Genomic DNA, 18,684 nt, shown 5'->3' on the forward strand with positions numbered 1-18,684 from the left:
AATGGGAGGAGACTGATAAACACGATCTCGATTGTTGGACGTTACCTCTATAGGAGACATTTAAGTTCAGTTTCTGAAAACCTTTATGAATACCTTGAATACGTGCACGCGAAGTAGAAGCATTATCCCTATCATTATTCATTTTTACAATTGAATTTTTTTTTCATTTACTATCTAAAAAACTGTCGCAAAAACTTAATGCTAATATCTTACAAATTAAGAGTCATTTTCAAAGTTCGCAAATGCTGAAGACGAATTTTACTGCAAATGCACCGATTGTTAACCTTGTATTGTCGTTGAAATCATCTTTGATTCTGCTGTCATTCAATATTCACGTATCGTCTGAAATTAATCGTCGAAATTATTAATTATACATATTTCTTGTAAATAATATCAAGTAAACAAAATTTGATATAATTAACAACTAATGGGTTGATTCATATATTTTATTTATTTTTCATTCACTGCACAGTAAATATCTACATAATAAAAATTTTTTCGATTAAAAATTTAACTGAATAAAACTTGTTTATTTCAAAAATTTAAGTAAATCAAATAAAAACGTAAAACTACACAAAGATTTTGATAACTATAATAACTTTGATTCATAAAATTTTTGTTACTCAAGAAAAATCATAACTTCTCTCAAGTTATGATCAAAATTTAGCCTATTTGGGAATTATTTGTTTTAAATAAATAAAGTAATCAAAAGAATCCGAGTAAAAATCGCACTTTGGGAGAAAATCATCAAAAGCTGGCAAAAAAAATGGGTAAAATTTTTTCTTAATGTTTTCAAATTTTTACCCTCATTTTGAAGTATTGGCAAAGAACAGTAAGCCTTTGATTATGAGCGTTTCCCAAACTTTACTTTCAAAAAAAAACATCACAAAAATTTTGACAAAGTTTGGGGAAAATAGGGGTTAAAAAAATTTATTATAATTTTTTTTATTTAAGAAATTTGTTTTTCAAACTTATGTAAAAATTTGGGGAAAATTTAGAAAGAAAAAACGGTACTAAAAAAAAATTTTTTCCTCATTTTTTTCCTTTAAAAAATTAGTATTTTAGAGTACGGCAAATATTTGTCAAGAAACCATTTTTTCTCATTTCTTTATTTCCAAAAATTATTTTTTTAATAGAAAAAATGGGTTTTTTACCCGCCTTTTTTTCCCCAAATTTTTGACGTATTTTCTCCACATGTTTTCTATAATTTGAAAAAATAATTAAAAAAAGAAATGAGAAAAAAAATTACTTTTTTTGTTCCATAATTTCTTCAAATTTTCGCCTTTAAATATGTTTCAAGATGAAGAAATTAATGCAATATTAATGCATCTTTTACAAAATCGTCCAGAAAATATGGAGAGTATTTCTTATGCATCGCAATTGAAAGAGGTAAATATTTTCAAAATATTATAATCAATGAATATATACATTAGTACAGTAATGAAGTATGACAATAAATATATATAATACACTTTTATTAATAAACAGGTATTACCTAATAGAACAAAGAATTCTATTTTATCATTTATGAGGAGAAGGTTGAAAAAGAATTATGCAAAACTAATTTCAAATTCAAATTTCAAGTCATCGAAGAAAATTATTATTTCAGAATTATTATCAAGTTACTTTTGTATGAAATAATTATAGAAATAAAAAAATTACATAAACAGTAAATATGCATATCATAAACCCACGTGGAAAGATTCCGCGGAAACTTCGCAGAATGATTCCACGGAAACTCCGCGGAGTCATTCCGCGGAGTCATTCCGCGGAATTTCCGGAGATTGTTCTTTTTACTATTTTTGAATAAAAAACTTGAAAAATCAATTTCTAAACCATATTAAAAAGGTTAAACAAGTCAAAAATAAAATATCAAGAGGTCACCAATTACCGACGGGTATCCAGGTCAATGTCTTCAAGGTAGTTCATCTCAAATAATAAAAATGATAAACCAATTCTTTTATGTCAATTTTTTTTCAGAATAACTTTGGAAATCAAAAACAACTTAATTTTTTAAAATAAACATAGAAAGTTCAAGAAAACAAAATTCTTTCAAGAACTTCACAGATTTCTCAGATATTACATGAACATTTCTAAATTAAAACTCTCTAATTAAGAAGCGTAAAATTTTTAATATAAATATTACACAAATTATACAAAGGAATATTCTTATAAATACTACATGAATAATAACATAAATAACATACATATACTTTAAATCCAACTTTTTAATATAATCATAATTAATAGTCTTAATTAGTCTTACACAAAAACATTAAAAAAATTTAATTTTGTTATAATTATTTGGTTTCTTAACAATCACGCTTTTTCGGTTATCGATTTAGGTTTAATTATCCGTTCACTTTTGGTCTCCGATTATCGATTTTTCGTTCATACAAAATCAATGAAAATTTTCGATTTCGTTACAATTATTTAGTTTATTAAAAATTGCGCTATTTCGATTGTTAATTTTTACTTTAAAATTGTTCTCTGAGGAAAACATTATTTTCTTTCCATATTATTTATTAAGATACATATATAATTTTCTACCTTCAAACATTTTGATACAATTTTGTCTAAAGTGACAATTTCTATAACGTAAGACTCTCGAACATGTTTTAAAGTTTCATTCAGATTGAATCCAATTTCTCTGTTTTTAATTTCGTGTTTGCTATCGTCGGTAACAATAAGTTTGCTTAATACTGCGTATGAAACTTTTTGAACTGTAATATAATATTTAACAGTACCAAAAGAAATTGATTCATTAATTTTATATTGTACGTAATAGTTTTTACGTTTTTTTTGACGAGAATATAATTTTGAAGTGTAAATTTCGTTATTTATTTTGCACCTAGAAAATATCGGAGTAGGAGCTTCCAATAACTGCTCGTTGGCAAGACCTGTCGCATGACTAATAGCCAGAAGTTCGCTATCTGTAATAGTATGTGCTATAGATGGTCCATGTGTGCAACATTCATAAACATTTAATGGTCTTTCAGGTTGCACAAGATAATTAATACAACGTTGGGCTTGGATTATTTTTATTGTATTTGATAATTCAACATCTATCTTATTAGAACCGTGTGTCATTTTGACCAATTCGCCATTTTGATCTTCAGACAAGAAAGCCGACCAAACCCAGAGCGGTCCATATTCTCGAACATTTTGTGCAAGATGTTTCAATTGGTGTAAATTGTAAGTGCATTTATTAAGACCGTACAATCGTTCCACGTCAATAATGAAAATGTGTAATAAACTGTCCGCGAGATCGATTTCTGCCGGAAGAATTTTCTCTTTTGATAAAAGTTGGATTGCTTTAACAAGCAGTAAAAAGTGATCAAAATATTCCGATTTCTTAAAACGATTTTTTAAAACTATCGGTCCGAAATACACAAGGAATGCTCTGAATTCGGAAGCCTTCCAATCTTTCAGCTTTAACAGCGATCTGAGATTTCGTGTCACGTCGTCCGGCGGTGATATTTTAACTAAAATTTCACTAATTTCATCTCTATTCTCTTTGGTCAAATAGAAATCTTCTGCATGGTTATTGGAATTACACCAGCAAGTCAAAAGTGCTAACATTTCACCAAGAAGCACTGAGTGCATATAATCATGGGGAAATCCCTTTGACCTATTGAAGTAAGGAATATTTGTGACAACCGATCTACCTTTAACGCCTCTAAAGTGTTTCAAGTTCTCGTATTTTTCAACTATTGCGGTTTGAATCTCCATTCTTTCAGAGGATCTTAAAGGAGGTTCTTCTGGAACTATTGGATAAATCCAATTCCAACCAGCTCCAGTTGGACAACTTTCTCCTTTTGCCTCGCAACTTGCACAACTGTACTCTCCATTGTAATAATTTATGTTTTGCACAGATGCTCGAGCAGGAGCATCCAAAATCGCAATAGGCGCAAGTACTTTACTTCTGATTTTACGCTGCAACTTTTGATTTAACCATTCAAATCCATTTACAAATAAATTATTTAGAGACAAAGAAAAAGGTTGGAGATATGAGTTCATGTCTGGTTTTTTTATGCCTTCGTTACGGTAAAAAATACCACACACAAATTGGAAACTCCTTCGAAAACGTGGCGGTATGTTTACAATTTGAGCGTATACAGGCCACATCTGACTGCGTCCACTTTTGGACATTTGTACACCATCAGTAAACCAAATCATGAAAAGATCATATTCTCCAGGAATGGCAATTGTTTTTAAACGACGATATTCAGAAGCAGATATCAAATCGGTCACCAATTCTGGATTTCTTCCTAAACAATCGGTTTTAAAGGAATCAATTAAACAATGAAGATCCCTCACTTCAAAAGCAATACGTAATTCTGTTTCAATATCAAATTCTAGAAAAAAACTGTCCAACTTTCTACTATTACATCGCAAACAAACTTGCACATTTACAGAATCTGACCATTCTCCTACATAGTTAAGGCAGTCTGCACAAATCCTGTGTTTAGTTGTAAAATTCGCCTGCACAGGAGGTAAAACTTTATCAATTAATTTTGTTAATTTATATTTTGTTTTTGGAAGTGAGTGGTCTTCAGGTAATAAATTATTTATTAAACTTAACATATCCCCTAAAGCTGTTTTCGTTAATCGGTTTGAAACATATATTTTTAAAATCTGATTTAAAGCATCACCTCCACAAATATTTGCGTTATCATAAATAGGGTTATTGAGCCAATCGTTTTCATTATTAGCAAATCTGTCATTATCGCTACTAACATTATCGTCGATATCGTTATTGTTGTTATCCCAATCGTCACTAATATCGCTATTATCGTTATTTCTTCTATCGTTATCGCTACTACTGTTATCGCCAGTATGGTTATTTTCGCTACTATTATCAATATCATTATCATTATGGTCGCTACCGTTATTGCTGTTATCATTATCGTCATTAATATCGCTATTATCGTTATTGATACTACCGTTATCGTCAGTATGGTTATTGTCACTAATATTATCAATATCATTATCTTCGTTATTAAACGTTAATACAGATGATTCAGGTGTCGATGAATATGGTTGACAAGTAGAAAAACGACGAAAGGGGCTAATTTGTTGCTCAGGAACATCATAATCAATTACATTTTGATTAAAAGTTAACAGTGAGGAATTACTTGTAGAAGTTGATGGTACAACTATAGAAGATTCAGTCATGACATCATTTTCACCTTGAAATTGCGATGATAGGGACGATGTGCTTTCATTTTCGTTATTTGAGATCTAAAAGTAATAGGAATATATTTAAATGCACTTGGGAATATTGAGAAAAAATAGTAATTACTATTAATAGAGTGTTACCATATTTCTGCTTTTTCTTTTTTGTTTCCAATTAAACAATTAGAATTTGCTTAATTTGATATTGGTTAGAACGACCATATTTATCTGCAAATATTTTTTAATGGTTAAACAAATTTTTTAACTTAAACAATAATAGTCCGGGAGCCAGCGACGAAATTTACTATCTCATTTCATACCGGCTGAAAATTTGTACATATCTTACTAAAGATATGCTAATTACAAAAACCTACGTCTGGCAGGCTGGTCGTGGTACAGGGGGTAGCGCCACGGGGGTAAAGTGGTGAAAATAAGTAAAACTTTTTCTCATTTCATACCGGTCAAAACCTTTAAAAGTTGAAAGTTTACATTCACACAAATGTAAAAATGCACGTCTGGCAGTCTTAGGCTGGGACAAAGGTCGTCTGGCAAGGGGTTAAAGGGGTAAAAAAATCGGATTCGCTTATCTCATTTCATACCGGTTGAAACCTTCAAAAGTTGAAAGTTTACATTCACACAAATGTAAAAATGCACGTCTGGCAGTCTTGGGCTGGGACAAAGGTCGTCTGGCAGCCCTTTGAAGATGCTCCGCGCCAGCCCGAGATTTCACAGGGGGCTGATAAACAGTGTGACCTAATCTCATTTCATACCGGTTGAAACCTTCAAAAGTTGAAAGTTTACATTCATACAAATGTAAAAATGCACATCTGGCAGTCTTGGGCTGGGACAAAGGTCGTCTGGCAAGGGGTGAAATGGGTAAAAAAATCGGATTCGCTTATCTCATTTCATACCGGTTGAAACCTTCAAAAGTTGAAAGTTTACATTCACACAAATGTAAAAATGCACGTCTGGCAGTCTTGGGCTGGGACAAAGGTCGTCTGGCAGCCCTTTGAAGATGCTCCGCGCCAGCCCGAGATTTCACAGGGGGCTGATAAACAGTGTGACCTAATCTCATTTCATACCGGTTGAAACCTACAAAAGTTGAAAGTTTACATTCATACAAATGTAAAAATGCACATCTGGCAGTCTTAGGCTGGGACAAAGGTCGTCTGGCAAGGGGTTAAAGGGGTAAAAAAATCGGATTCGCTTATCTCATTTCATACCGGTTGAAACCTTCAAAAGTTGAAAGTTTACATTCACACAAATGTAAAAATGCACGTCTGGCAGTCTTGGGCTGGGACAAAGGTCGTCTGGCAGCCCTTTGAAGATGCTCCGCGCCAGCCCGAGATTTCACAGGGGGCTGATAAACAGTGTGACCTAATCTCATTTCATACCGGTTGAAACCTTCAAAAGTTGAAAGTTTACATTCATACAAATGTAAAAATGCACATCTGGCAGTCTTGGGCTGGGACAAAGGTCGTCTGGCAAGGGGTGAAATGGGTAAAAAAATCGGATTCGCTTATCTCATTTCATACCGGTTGAAACCTTCAAAAGTTGAAAGTTTACATTCACACAAATGTAAAAATGCACGTCTGGCAGTCTTGGGCTGGGACAAAGGTCGTCTGGCAGCCCTTTGAAGATGCTCCGCGCCAGCCCGAGATTTCACAGGGGGCTGATAAACAGTGTGACCTAATCTCATTTCATACCGGTTGAAACCTTCAAAAGTTGAAAGTTTACATTCATACAAATGTAAAAATGCACATCTGGCAGTCTTGGGCTGGGACAAAGGTCGTCTGGCAAGGGGTGAAATGGGTAAAAAATCGGATTCGCCTATCTCATTTCATACCGGTTGAAACCTTCAAAAGTTGAAAGTTTACATTCACACAAATGTAAAAATGCACGTCTGGCAGTCTTGGGCTGGGACAAAGGTCGTCTGGCAGCCCTTTAAAGATGCCCCGCGCCAGCCCGAGGTTTGATAGAGGGTTGATAAACAGTGTGAGTTCATCTCAGTAATGTAAGTAAAGTTGCGTAACTCGCCGCTTTTTTCATAGTAATATATAACATATTTTTTATTTGCATTTTGTTTATAAACATTTTTTTAATGACATTTTTATGTTTTAACATAAAATTATACGTTGCATAAATAATATTTATTTATATGACTTAAGATCACATTTTTTGTTTATATAAACAATAATAATATTAAAATAATATTAAAATTAAATAATAATATTTATTTATATGACTTAAGATCACATTTTTTGTTTATATAAACAAAAAATGTGATCTTAAGTCATATAAATAAATATTATTTATGCAACGTATAATTTTATGTTAAAACATAAAAATGTCATTAAAAAAATGTTTATAAACAAAATGCAAATAAAAAATATGTTATATATTACTATGAAAAAAGCGGCGAGTTACGCAACTTTACTTACATTACTGAGATGAACTCACACTGTTTATCAACCCTCTATCAAACCTCGGGCTGGCGCGGGGCATCTTTAAAGGGCTGCCAGACGACCTTTGTCCCAGCCCAAGACTGCCAGACGTGCATTTTTACATTTGTGTGAATGTAAACTTTCAACTTTTGAAGGTTTCAACCGGTATGAAATGAGATAGGCGAATCCGATTTTTTACCCATTTCACCCCTTGCCAGACGACCTTTGTCCCAGCCCAAGACTGCCAGATGTGCATTTTTACATTTGTATGAATGTAAACTTTCAACTTTTGAAGGTTTCAACCGGTATGAAATGAGATTAGGTCACACTGTTTATCAGCCCCCTGTGAAATCTCGGGCTGGCGCGGAGCATCTTCAAAGGGCTGCCAGACGACCTTTGTCCCAGCCCAAGACTGCCAGACGTGCATTTTTACATTTGTGTGAATGTAAACTTTCAACTTTTAAAGGTTTTAACCGGTATGAAATGAGAAAAAGTTTCACTTATTTTCACCACTTTACCCCCGTGGCGCTACCCCCTGTACCACAACCAGCCTGCCAGACGTAGGTTTTTGTAATTAGCATATCTTTAGTAAGATATGTACAAATTTTCAGCCGGTATGAAATGAGATAGTAAATTTCGTCGCTGGCTCCCGGACTATAAGTCATTCTTTAAGCAGAATGACACCAAACCTCTTAAAAATTTGACTTTCAAAGTAAGATATAGAATACAAATTTTAGGTAGGATTATTTCTACGCTTTCGAAATTTAAAAATTACATAACACTTCTAATTTTTTCAAAGAATTTTCATCTTGTTATGACACATATGTATATAGTCTAATGCATTTAAATTAACAATAAAAAATTGCTGCCAAGTTTTACTACCTTCACGTGTATTTTCACATATGTTTATTTGTTATCGTTTCATGATTACTGTGCTTTCTCATAGATATTAAAATATTTATTTAAAAACAAAAAATTGACGTTTTATGAAATTTATAATTTTTCAAACGGCAATCACTTGATTATATTTTATATAAAAATATTCACGAAATAGATCATTAGATGCGTTCTAAAATTTTTTATAAGAGAGCTATAATATTTTAAGGGTATTATAAAGAGTTTAATTATGAATAAAAAAATTTCAATTTATAAAAGGCTTGTAATTGTATATAAAAGGACACTAGATTATCCACAAATAGATAAACTGATGGGTTTCTAAAAAATTTACAATTTAGCCATAATAGTATAAAGTTAATAAGAAAATTTTTAAATAAAAAAGTATGATTTTTTTTAAATGTCAATAATGTATTCAAATTTTAAATACATGTTAATTATTTTTAAATATATTTATTAAAAAGGAATTTTAAAAGATATGGCCAAAAATCGCACTCGCAAAATTTCTCCAATATAATATTTTCTTTATGAGGAAGCAATTATTTAATTTGTCACATTTATGATTTTAAATTATGTTAAAAATTACAATTTTTATGCATGAAGAGGTATACTATATTAATTATTAATAATTAAAAAGTCTAATTTTTAAAACATAAAAAATATTCCAAAAGAGAATGAACTTACGAATGCAGCAGTAGAGAAGTTATATTTCATAAATTCAAACACGAACGAGAACATCAAAAAGAGACAGCGTGAATTCTTCTCATTTATTTGTTTGCAGTCCCTTGTGTCATGTGACAAGTCAATCTCATTACCAGCAAAGAGTTTAACTAAATATATAAAATATAAAAAATGTAATTTTTATATTTAGACAATCATTGAAATTAATCTGCTCTTTACCTCCGAAGTTTTTGTTAGGTTACTAAGGTAACAAACGAATATTTATGAATGCGACATATTTTCTTATATTTGTAAACTACAAAAATTGTCATTTTTCAAAAAAAATTTCTTGCGTCTGTTACATTAGTACATCGGTGGAATTTGCCTAAGTTGAAAGCAGATTTTATGTATTTTAAATACATTTAATAATTTTTTTGTTTTTTAATAAAGGCAATTTACATAAACAATTGCAAGCAAGAGAATAAGTCTAAAATGGCAACGCTCGAAGAAAAGCGTTGTTGTCAAATTTTTCCCATGCGTTGCTCTATCTATTTTAGACTTATCCTGTAATATTTAATATATTAAATGGTTTTTTTCTTACCTTCAAATCATCTCCGTAATAAAAATGTTATGTCCTTTACAACTTTAAACGACACACGAAAAACTTTATTAAACAACTAAAATTCACTTTGTGTTTTGCACATTTCCGTTTCCAACACGTGTAAATCACGAAGCTAACCCACCGGTTGACCTAACCATACCACGAAACAAAACAGGTGTCTAGGTCTGTTTGTTATGTTCAGTGCTGCCAACTGAAATGACACAATTCTGGATTTTCTTGTCCGAGAAGCAATTTGTTCAGGGTACGGTCACAGCTCAGCTATCTAAGTAGGGTCGTCATAGCAACGTATAAGAGTGAGAGAAATAAAAAATATTCCTATTTCTCTCACTCTTATCTTAGATAGCTGAGCTGTGACCGTACCCTCATTTTTATCTAGTCCCTTTAATAATTTCACTTGCAAAAGTACTATTTGGCCTTTTTCAATTTAGATTTATTATGAAAACGATATATTTTCTTTTGAAAAGATGGACTATGAAAAAGGCAATTCCTTTTAAATTCTTAATGCTATAGAGGTTCTACACACATGTGATAACACCTTAAGTTAAAAACCTCTACCTAACCTAAACTAAAAACCACCTGTCAAAAGCAAACAAAAATAAACATTGATATAAACCAGTATAAACTAAATCTGTTTATTAAATTTGAATTAACTATTCAAGTATAATGACTAAACACAATCGTTGGTGTTTATTACAATGTTTCACTAAAGATGCTGAATTTTATATAGTGAGAAAAAACAGTTTACTAGTGACCGATGAAGCAGAAATAAAAATCGGGGCAAAAATTCAGTTTCCGTATCCTGAAGACAAAACAAATTCAAAAATTAAAATTGGAAAAATCATTATGGAATCGGGTAAGTAGTTTAGATATTTTGAAACCTACATATATATATAAAAAATATATGTATACTTTCAAATTTTGAATTTCTTTAACTATTCATTTGCTTTAAAAATTATGTCTCTAGCACTGCATTATATTTGCAAAAATTTTTGGTTTTTGAAAAAAATCTAAAATATAGTTCTTTAATTATATTAGTATTTTATAATTGAATTCAATAATAAAGTAATTGACAAAATATCTTTTTAAAGGTCGTCTCTCAAATATACAAATTATACATTTTTTTAATAACTTATTTGTAAAAAAATGCAGTTATTAAAACAACTTTTAACTTATTCAATTGTTAACAATTCAATATTAATTTAAAAGTGTCCTAGCTGTTTCCTAAACTTCACTTTAAAAATTGAAAATATAAAATTTGATTATTAACGTTTAATTAATATCGACCGAGTGATAAAATCATTTTACTTTAAAAATTTTACTTTCTTTTGAGGTTAATATATATTATTTTTCTTCAAATTATTGTTTGTTTATTATATTTAATCATGTTAGGTAATGAAAGAGATAATAATAAATAAATACTAATAATATATTTTATTCTCTCAAAATTTTTCTCACTATGTTTAAATATAATATAATGCAATATATTATATATAATGCACTGATTTTTATAAATAATAAATTTTTAGAATCGCAGAAAATAGTACAGAATGAAATGAAAAAGATGAAAATAGAAATGGAAGAGAACGGAATCACGATAGAAGATATAATGAAAGAAGAAAAGGAACAGTATGAAGAAAAACGACAAGAATATCGCTCAAGAGCAAGACAAGATAATATTGATATGGCAAAATTGCTACTACAAGAGTTAGACGAAAGAACTAAACGTGAAGCTAATTTACAGAATAGTATTGTTGAAGCGTTAAATTTAACAGAAGAAACGAATGCTTCAGTTTTGAACATTGAAAGTTTATTTTACGATTTAAACAAAATTTAAACAAAATGTGTTTTAAAAAAAAAAATTTCGGCGTTTCTTATTTTCTTATTTTTGAATGTCACATAATGTAAGTTCAAATATGAAAATTAAACAAAATCTGTATACTTAGTTTATTTGTTGAAACAGGAGATACATTTGTATCTCCTGTACATATGTATCCATTTCATAATAAATAATTAAATGAAACAAAAAATAAAATGACCTGAGAAATTGAATTTCACACATTTTTCGTTATTATCATATGAAATTAGCTGCTAACTTTTATTTGTTACGTTTGCATTTTAAAACAAAATAGGAACGAAAATATAAAAGCGATGTCATTTTCATCTAATTTGCTGCTAGTCAAATCGTGAAATTTATTCAATTTAAAAATTAAACTTTTTTTATTGAAAAATGGATCAAGAATTACTTCTTATTGAGGGCGATGGTTGTTTCACAATTATAAATAAAATGTCAGTCATTTTCGATTCAAGTATTCCGGAACTGAAACGTGGGATAACCATCAAGTATCTTTGGCCAGAATTTTCTGCAGTGCAAAAACGTTACACGGGAACCATAATTGGCATGTCAAGTATGTTTATGCTTTTATATGAATGCTATAATTTTTTTTATTATTTATTCTCTTAGCAACCTAACTTTTAATTATTATTTTCATTATATCATAATTATTATTATTTTATTGAAATTAAAATTTTCTAATTTCAAATTCAAAAATGAGATAGCGAAAAATTTCTATCTTTAGATAAAAGATTTTAGGAAATTTCAATGGATTGGAAATTTACTGAATCCTTTTCGTCTTTACCATATAATAATAAAATCATTAAATTATAATTCAAATGGATATTTTAATTTAAAAGTAACTACATAATTTTTTTACGATTTTATTTGAATATTGTACATGAAAAATGTAATTTTTATTCCTTAGTTTTACTATAAATAAAATGATTAATGACGCAAGCATAAATAATTAAACATTTTTAAAACACATTATACAGCAACAGTTATTTTAAAAATCCTGAAAGGGTTAACAATTTTTTTAATATTAATTTTTATATTAAAATTTTTTTATTAATTTTTAAGAATTCAAAATTAATTTTAAAAATTGTAATATGCTTAAAAATTTATTTACAGACAGCGAGAAAGAATTGCTAACACTGCAAAATCAAAAATTAAAGGAAGCTGGAAAAAGAAGTCAGGCAAAGAAACGAAAACTTCAATGCGACTCTTTTTCTGAAAGTGAGGTATTATTATTATAAATATAATAAAATAGTTTATTTATTTATTTGCATTTTAACGAATATTTTAAAATTTATTGCCTTTCCTAATTAATTTTACAGGATCAATCAAATTTCGATGAATCAAGTTCAAATGTAATTTTTGACAAAATTCAAGAGGCATTGCAACTTAACAAACAGTTAACTAAGATTTTAGAGGATTTAAAAAAAGTAGGTTTAAAATTTATGAAAATATTAATACAATGTTTAAAAGTTAGAAATATTAAAATAAAGATAATCCAAAAATTAAAAAAACAAAAATTATGAAAAGGAGTATGAACTTTAATAAATTATAAAAATTTTATTAATTTAAAATCACTTTTTAAGTAGTAGCAATGTGTTATTTCATAATTTGCAAACGAAATTAATTATTAAAATAATTTGTATATTATTTTATTATTCATTCAAAATATCATTTTAAAAGATATTTTAAATATAATAGATTTGCAATAAAAAAATTGAAACACGAGCAATTCCATACGTGAACTGATCCAATCAAAACAATTAGATATTAAGGAACTTTCCTTTGATCAAATTAAGAATTAACATAATTTCTACAAAAATTAGGCGATTGTAACTTTCATATAGTACATTTTAAAGCATTTATTGTGTTCTTTTCAATTACAAAACTCTTTTTTTAAAATATTATTTAACCCCTGTTTTTTCTAAAATAAACTTTATTTTTCAATTTTTACAAAGAACTACCTGTTTTTTTCTTTTTTTATCTTTTTTATTAGAAAGCTGACATTTTTTCCAATCAATTATGTGAAGTTAAAAAATGGGACAACAATGGGTTTTCAATTAAATAAACAAAAAGTTTTTGAAAAGTTGGTTTTTTTATTTTCTTGATTGTAATCCCATTTTTAAAATTAACATAATTTGTTGGAAAAAATCTCATCTTTTCAATGAAAGTGATAAAAAATTAAAAAAAGAGGGAGTTTTTGTAAAAATTGAAAAATAAAGTTTATTTTTGAAGAAAGAGTAGTTAAAAATTTTTTCATAAAAAAGGAGTTTTTGTATTGGAAAGTACGCAAAAAATCGTATAAAATTCACTAGATAAAAATTAAAATCTGGCAAGTTTTGTCGAAATTATACAGATTTGAAATTAGTATAATCTCGCTTAAAACGGAATAACTAAATTCCTCATAAATTAAACAATTAATTTTTGGGTCAAACCATTATATTTCAACTAAAGTGGTCGCTGACTAATTTTTAAAAATTATAATACTTTGCAGGAATGATTTTGAAGTTATCAAGATCACGAAATGAAAAGAATTTTATTAAAAATTTAAATATTTATTGTAAAATATGAATTTAAAGTATATGAGGTGCTAAAAACTGTCAATTTTTTAGCCATTAGAAAATATGCAAAAAAACATAGAATTTACCATAAAAATAAAAAAAAATTATTGGAATTTACTAAGAATGAATAAATTTATCATTATCAATTGATATAATTATTTAAAGATGTGAAGTAATATATAAAATATGATTTCCAAGTGCACCTGTCAAATAACCTAATTTTGCGATTTTTATTCATTAATTATAAAAAATAGAAAACATTAAATTAAATAAAAACTTACCAAATATGAAGTTCTTGCCATAAACTTTTAGAATTTCTTTGCACTTTTCTTCTTTTCTATTCATAAGTATGAAAAATTTTAAAAATAAAATAGCTATTTTGTCTATTTTCACTATTTTTGAAAGTCAATAACTTTCTTGGAGAAAAATGAAGAAATATGGGGTTTCGAAAATTATTTAAATACACACTACATATACATTCACTGAAAATTTCGCATTGGTCCCGAAGCTATTTTCGAAGATAAAGTAAATTAAAAATTTCGTATTTTTTAGGCTATATTGACATGGGTTTTAAAGGTATTAAATCAATGTGAAGTTTGTCGTCACCAGTGAACCACCTTCACATTGATTTAAAATCCATGTCCATATAGCCTAAAAAATACGAAATTTTTAATTTACTTTATCTTCGTAAATAGCTTCGGGACCAATGCGAAATTTTCAGTGAATGTATATGTAGTGTGTATTTAAATAATTTTCGAAACCCCATATTTTTTCATTTTTCTCCAAGAAAGTTATTGACTTTCAAAAATAGTGAAAATAGACAAAGTAGCTATTTTATTTTTTAAATTTTTCATACTTATGAATAGAAAAGAAGAAAAGTGCAAAGAAATTCTAAAAGTTTATGGCAAGAACTTCATATTTGGTAAGTTTTTATTTAATTTAATGTTTTCTATTTTTTATAATTAATGAATAAAAATCGCAAAATTAGGTTATTTGACAGGTGCACTTGGAAATCATATTTTATATATTACTTCACATCTTTAAATAATTATATCAATTGATAATGATAAATTTATTCATTCTTAGTAAATTCCAATAATTTTTTTTTATTTTTATGGTAAATTCTATGTTTTTTTGCATATTTTCTAATGGCTAAAAAATTGACAGTTTTTAGCACCTCATATACTTTAAATTCATATTTTACAATAAATATTTAAATTTTTAATAAAATTCTTTTCATTTCGTGATCTTGATAACTTCAAAATCATTTCTGCAAAGTATTATAATTTTTAAAAATTAGTCAGCGACCACTTTAGTTGAAATATAATGGTTTGACCCTTTTTATAAAATTAATATTTTAGGATTTAATTCAACGATACCAATTACTCAATTTACATAAAATTTCACTTGTAAATCTTTTTTCTTTCTGCGACAGTATTATCAACATTTTCCTTTTGTTGCTCTTCCTGACTATAAATAAAACTAAACTTTTCTAAAAAGAAAATGTAGAAATTTCATATTTTTTTAGCTCGCTTTTTCTGTTGACCGAAGCCAAGGTAAAAATTTACGCTTCTCATCAATTTCGAGTGCAATTAAAGATAACACACCATTATTGTCAAATTTAAATAATGCAGTAACTGAGCACCAGGCATCTACATCTTTCAATTCGCTTTTGGAAAATCCACATTCCTCAATAATTTCAAAATCCATAAAAGAAAAAGCAGTTACTAAGCCTCTCGCATCTACTGCTTTCAATTCGATTTTGGAAAATTATAGCGAAGACTATGAGGAAAGTGAAGGTGAACAACATCTTGAAAAAGAAAACATCACTGGTCCTAAACTCATGGAAACAGAGGGTGTTGTTGAAGAGAACAATATGTTCATATTTACGAAAAGTACTGCCGGCGATAAGGTAAATGCTTTATATCTATTTAGTTTACATCCATTATCATGTCTTTAAAGATTCTATACAAATTCACATAAATTTGTATGAATCAATAAATATAATAATAGATATAAATATAAATAAATAATATATAATAAAATAATAACCATCCAAGTAGCACGTAATATTAAAGTAATATTTCTCCAAGTTTAAATATCCCCCCGATGGTAATATAACGGTAAAATTCAGTGAGATTACACGGTAATGTTACTGCACTGTTACTGGAATATTATGCGGTAATCTATAGTGAATAAAAATTGCAGCAAAATCCATATCTAATGATTAAAGAAGAAAAGTTTTCCTTTTTTCCTGATTACATTGACACTTTATTAAATTTCTTTGACAATCGTATTATATTACAGCAATGTTCCCAAAATATTACTGTAATATTATAGTAACATTACCGCGTAATATTTCTGTAATGTTCCTGTAGTCTTATGATAACATCGATTTTAATATTACAACCGTGGGAACATTTTAATATTGCAGTAATATTACTTGGTAATATTTGTGTAATATTACGTGCTACTTGGGCAATGAATAAAAATAAATATAATAAGTAGATTAAAAAATATAACGAATAAAATTTAATGTAAACTAATTTTTATTTTTAGGCTGTTGAATTGATCTCAGAGAGCGATGTATATATCGATAAAACCGTTTTGAAAGACTGCAAACGCAAAGCAACATCGCATAATGCATTAGCGCGAATGCTAATGTCCAACATTTTTACTGCAGAAGCACTTCTTCAATATAATTTGGAAACAAAAAAGAACAAGGAAGGACTTCCAAGTTCTGTCATTGACGTGATTTTAAGTAATTAAAATTTCAATCTTATTGCAGGGAGGCGAGAGACCAGGAAAATTGAGAACAGTCAGACAATTTTTATAGTCAGAAAAAAATCAGGGAAAAAAACGATGACGATAGTGACGATAGTGTCGTTCGGAGACATAGAGATGTAAAATTATGTTTAAAGTTAGAGAATGTTTATTTACTGCGTGGATCTTAATTACTTTTATTCCAAAAGTGCTATCAACTTTTGCTTATTTTTTATTTCCTTTTCTCGGATGGTTTCTGATAATTTTAAACCTAAAATAAAAAAATGGTCGAGGTAATGTTAGGGAATTTTCTCGACAATATTTGCTCGCCATCTTGACTACTCTTAATCTTAAAACTTACTATTATTAAATAAGTTGTGTAAAACAATAGAATTAATATTGGAAAATTTTTTTTAACAGAATATTGTATCAATGTAGCAAGGAAGAATGGATGGAGGCCGAACAATGATCGGGCAGTAATTGATAGTCTTCGCTCTAAATTAAAAGAAATAAAAGTAAAACATGCCCATAAAACGCAACCGAAAAAGTAAAAAAAGTTATTCAGTTTAATTATTTAATTAATATTAATGTTCATTTGATGGTACAATTTGTTCAAAAATTAAAAAATTAATAAAACTTATTGTAGGCTATATAGAGTTGTTGATTCAAATTAACCTAAATACTTGTTTGAGTTTTATTTTTACTATTTGAGTTGAAATTACCTGCAGAAATTTATCTGGATAGACCAATTGTAACCTCCTAGTTTATTATTTTTACTATTTGAGGGGAACTTTGCTCAAAACATTCACCTGGATATCTGATAGACAAATTGTGACCTGGTTTATCATTTTTCATATTTGAAGTGTACATCCCGGAAAAAGTTGACCTAGATTTACCTGGACAGCAGGTAGATAATTGTCGACCTGATGTTTTATTTTTGTCATGTTTAAATTCTTCAACATCGTTTGGAAAATAATTTTATGTTTTTCATATAAAAACAACAAAAAACAAGGAAAAAAAAAACAAAAAAAAAAAAAAAAAAAACAAGGAATAAAGAAATTATAAGAACAATAAATGCATATAACGTATGATATATATAACAATGCCATATGTAATTACTCACCTCAATGAACGTTTGAATGACATTAAACAAATCATAATCCCAATTTTCCAAAACAATATTTTCATTTTTATTTTTACATATTTCTTTGTATTCTTCAATTGTTGATGGCAAATTCTTCGATAGCGATCTTAATTTCCGACTATTCCTAATTTTATTGGTATTAATGCAAAATTCATTAATGGATAAAACATCTGCTACATACCGCAATTGTTTGTAACATAATAGTTTTATCTTATTTTCTGAAATGTTTATAAAGTTTTTCCTTTCATCATTACTAACAGGAAAATGTAACTGAAATAGAAAGTTATTTTTAAAATAATAACACCGTCCAAGTTTTATAAAAAATAATTAATATTTATAAATTTCGACCGCCATATTGGATCCGCCATTTTGAATTATCAAAACCTGACATCATATTCGTTATCAGCGATCCCAAAAACCTTCAAGTAACAACTTTCAAATGAATTGGTGAATTTTTATAAATTTTGACCGCCATATTGGATCTGCCATTTTGAATTTTGAAAATCTGACATCAGATTCGTAATCAGCGACCCGGAAAACCGCGAGGTACCAGGTTTCATAAAAAATTA

General features: G+C 28.5%; 2 protein-coding genes across 5 annotated transcripts; one reads left to right on the forward strand and one right to left on the reverse strand.

Annotated features, from left to right (window-relative positions):
* Nucleotides 1-320: 320 nt before the first annotated feature.
* On the reverse strand, nucleotides 321-9,923 carry LOC127284848 (uncharacterized). The gene is made up of 5 exons (XM_051310544.1): nucleotides 9,778-9,923; nucleotides 9,201-9,346; nucleotides 5,323-5,406; nucleotides 2,852-5,244; nucleotides 321-342 (listed from the first exon to the last, which is right to left on the reverse strand). Exons 3-5 carry the CDS (start codon nucleotides 5,323-5,325, stop codon nucleotides 321-323), a joined length of 2,418 nt encoding a protein of 805 aa, XP_051166501.1. The 5' UTR covers nucleotides 5,326-5,406; nucleotides 9,201-9,346; nucleotides 9,778-9,923.
* A 581-nt stretch (nucleotides 9,924-10,504) lies between these two features.
* LOC127284980 (uncharacterized) lies at nucleotides 10,505-17,861 on the forward strand. 4 transcript variants are annotated; one of them, XM_051310722.1, is made up of 8 exons: nucleotides 10,505-10,651; nucleotides 11,325-12,203; nucleotides 12,764-12,873; nucleotides 12,970-13,077; nucleotides 15,737-15,764; nucleotides 15,843-16,120; nucleotides 16,768-16,969; nucleotides 17,392-17,861. In XM_051310722.1, the coding sequence occupies exons 2-8, from the start codon at nucleotides 12,026-12,028 to the stop codon at nucleotides 17,520-17,522; spliced, it is 1,035 nt and encodes a 344-aa protein (XP_051166679.1). In that variant the 5' UTR covers nucleotides 10,505-10,651; nucleotides 11,325-12,025; the 3' UTR covers nucleotides 17,523-17,861. The 4 variants fall into 4 exon arrangements, with proteins under 4 accessions (XP_051166679.1, XP_051166678.1, XP_051166681.1 ...); XM_051310721.1 differs by having other exon boundaries at nucleotides 15,737-16,120; XM_051310724.1 differs by lacking the exon at nucleotides 12,970-13,077.
* The last annotated feature ends 823 nt before the right edge of the window (nucleotides 17,862-18,684 follow it).

The sequence above is a fragment of the Leptopilina boulardi genome, unplaced genomic scaffold, assembly GCF_019393585.1.
Source record: "Leptopilina boulardi isolate dan_hultmark-lab unplaced genomic scaffold, ZJU_Lbou_2.1 LbouV2_327, whole genome shotgun sequence".
Classification (NCBI taxonomy): domain Eukaryota; kingdom Metazoa; phylum Arthropoda; class Insecta; order Hymenoptera; family Figitidae; genus Leptopilina; species Leptopilina boulardi.

Excerpts from the sequence above, each read along its gene's own strand:
- LOC127284848 (XM_051310544.1), bottom strand. Across the intron at positions 343-2,851 it reads CCTACTCCGATATTTTCTAG|ACGATACGTGAATATTGAAT; the intron begins GTGCAAAATAAA and ends GATTAATTTCAG.
- LOC127284980 (XM_051310721.1), top strand. The coding sequence starts at position 12,026 with ATGGATCAAGAATTACTTCTTATTGAGGGCGATGGTTGTTTCACAATT. Across the intron at positions 12,204-12,763 it reads AACCATAATTGGCATGTCAA|ACAGCGAGAAAGAATTGCTA; the intron begins GTATGTTTATGC and ends ATTTATTTACAG. Across the intron at positions 16,121-16,767 it reads AAAGTACTGCCGGCGATAAG|GCTGTTGAATTGATCTCAGA; the intron begins GTAAATGCTTTA and ends TTTTATTTTTAG.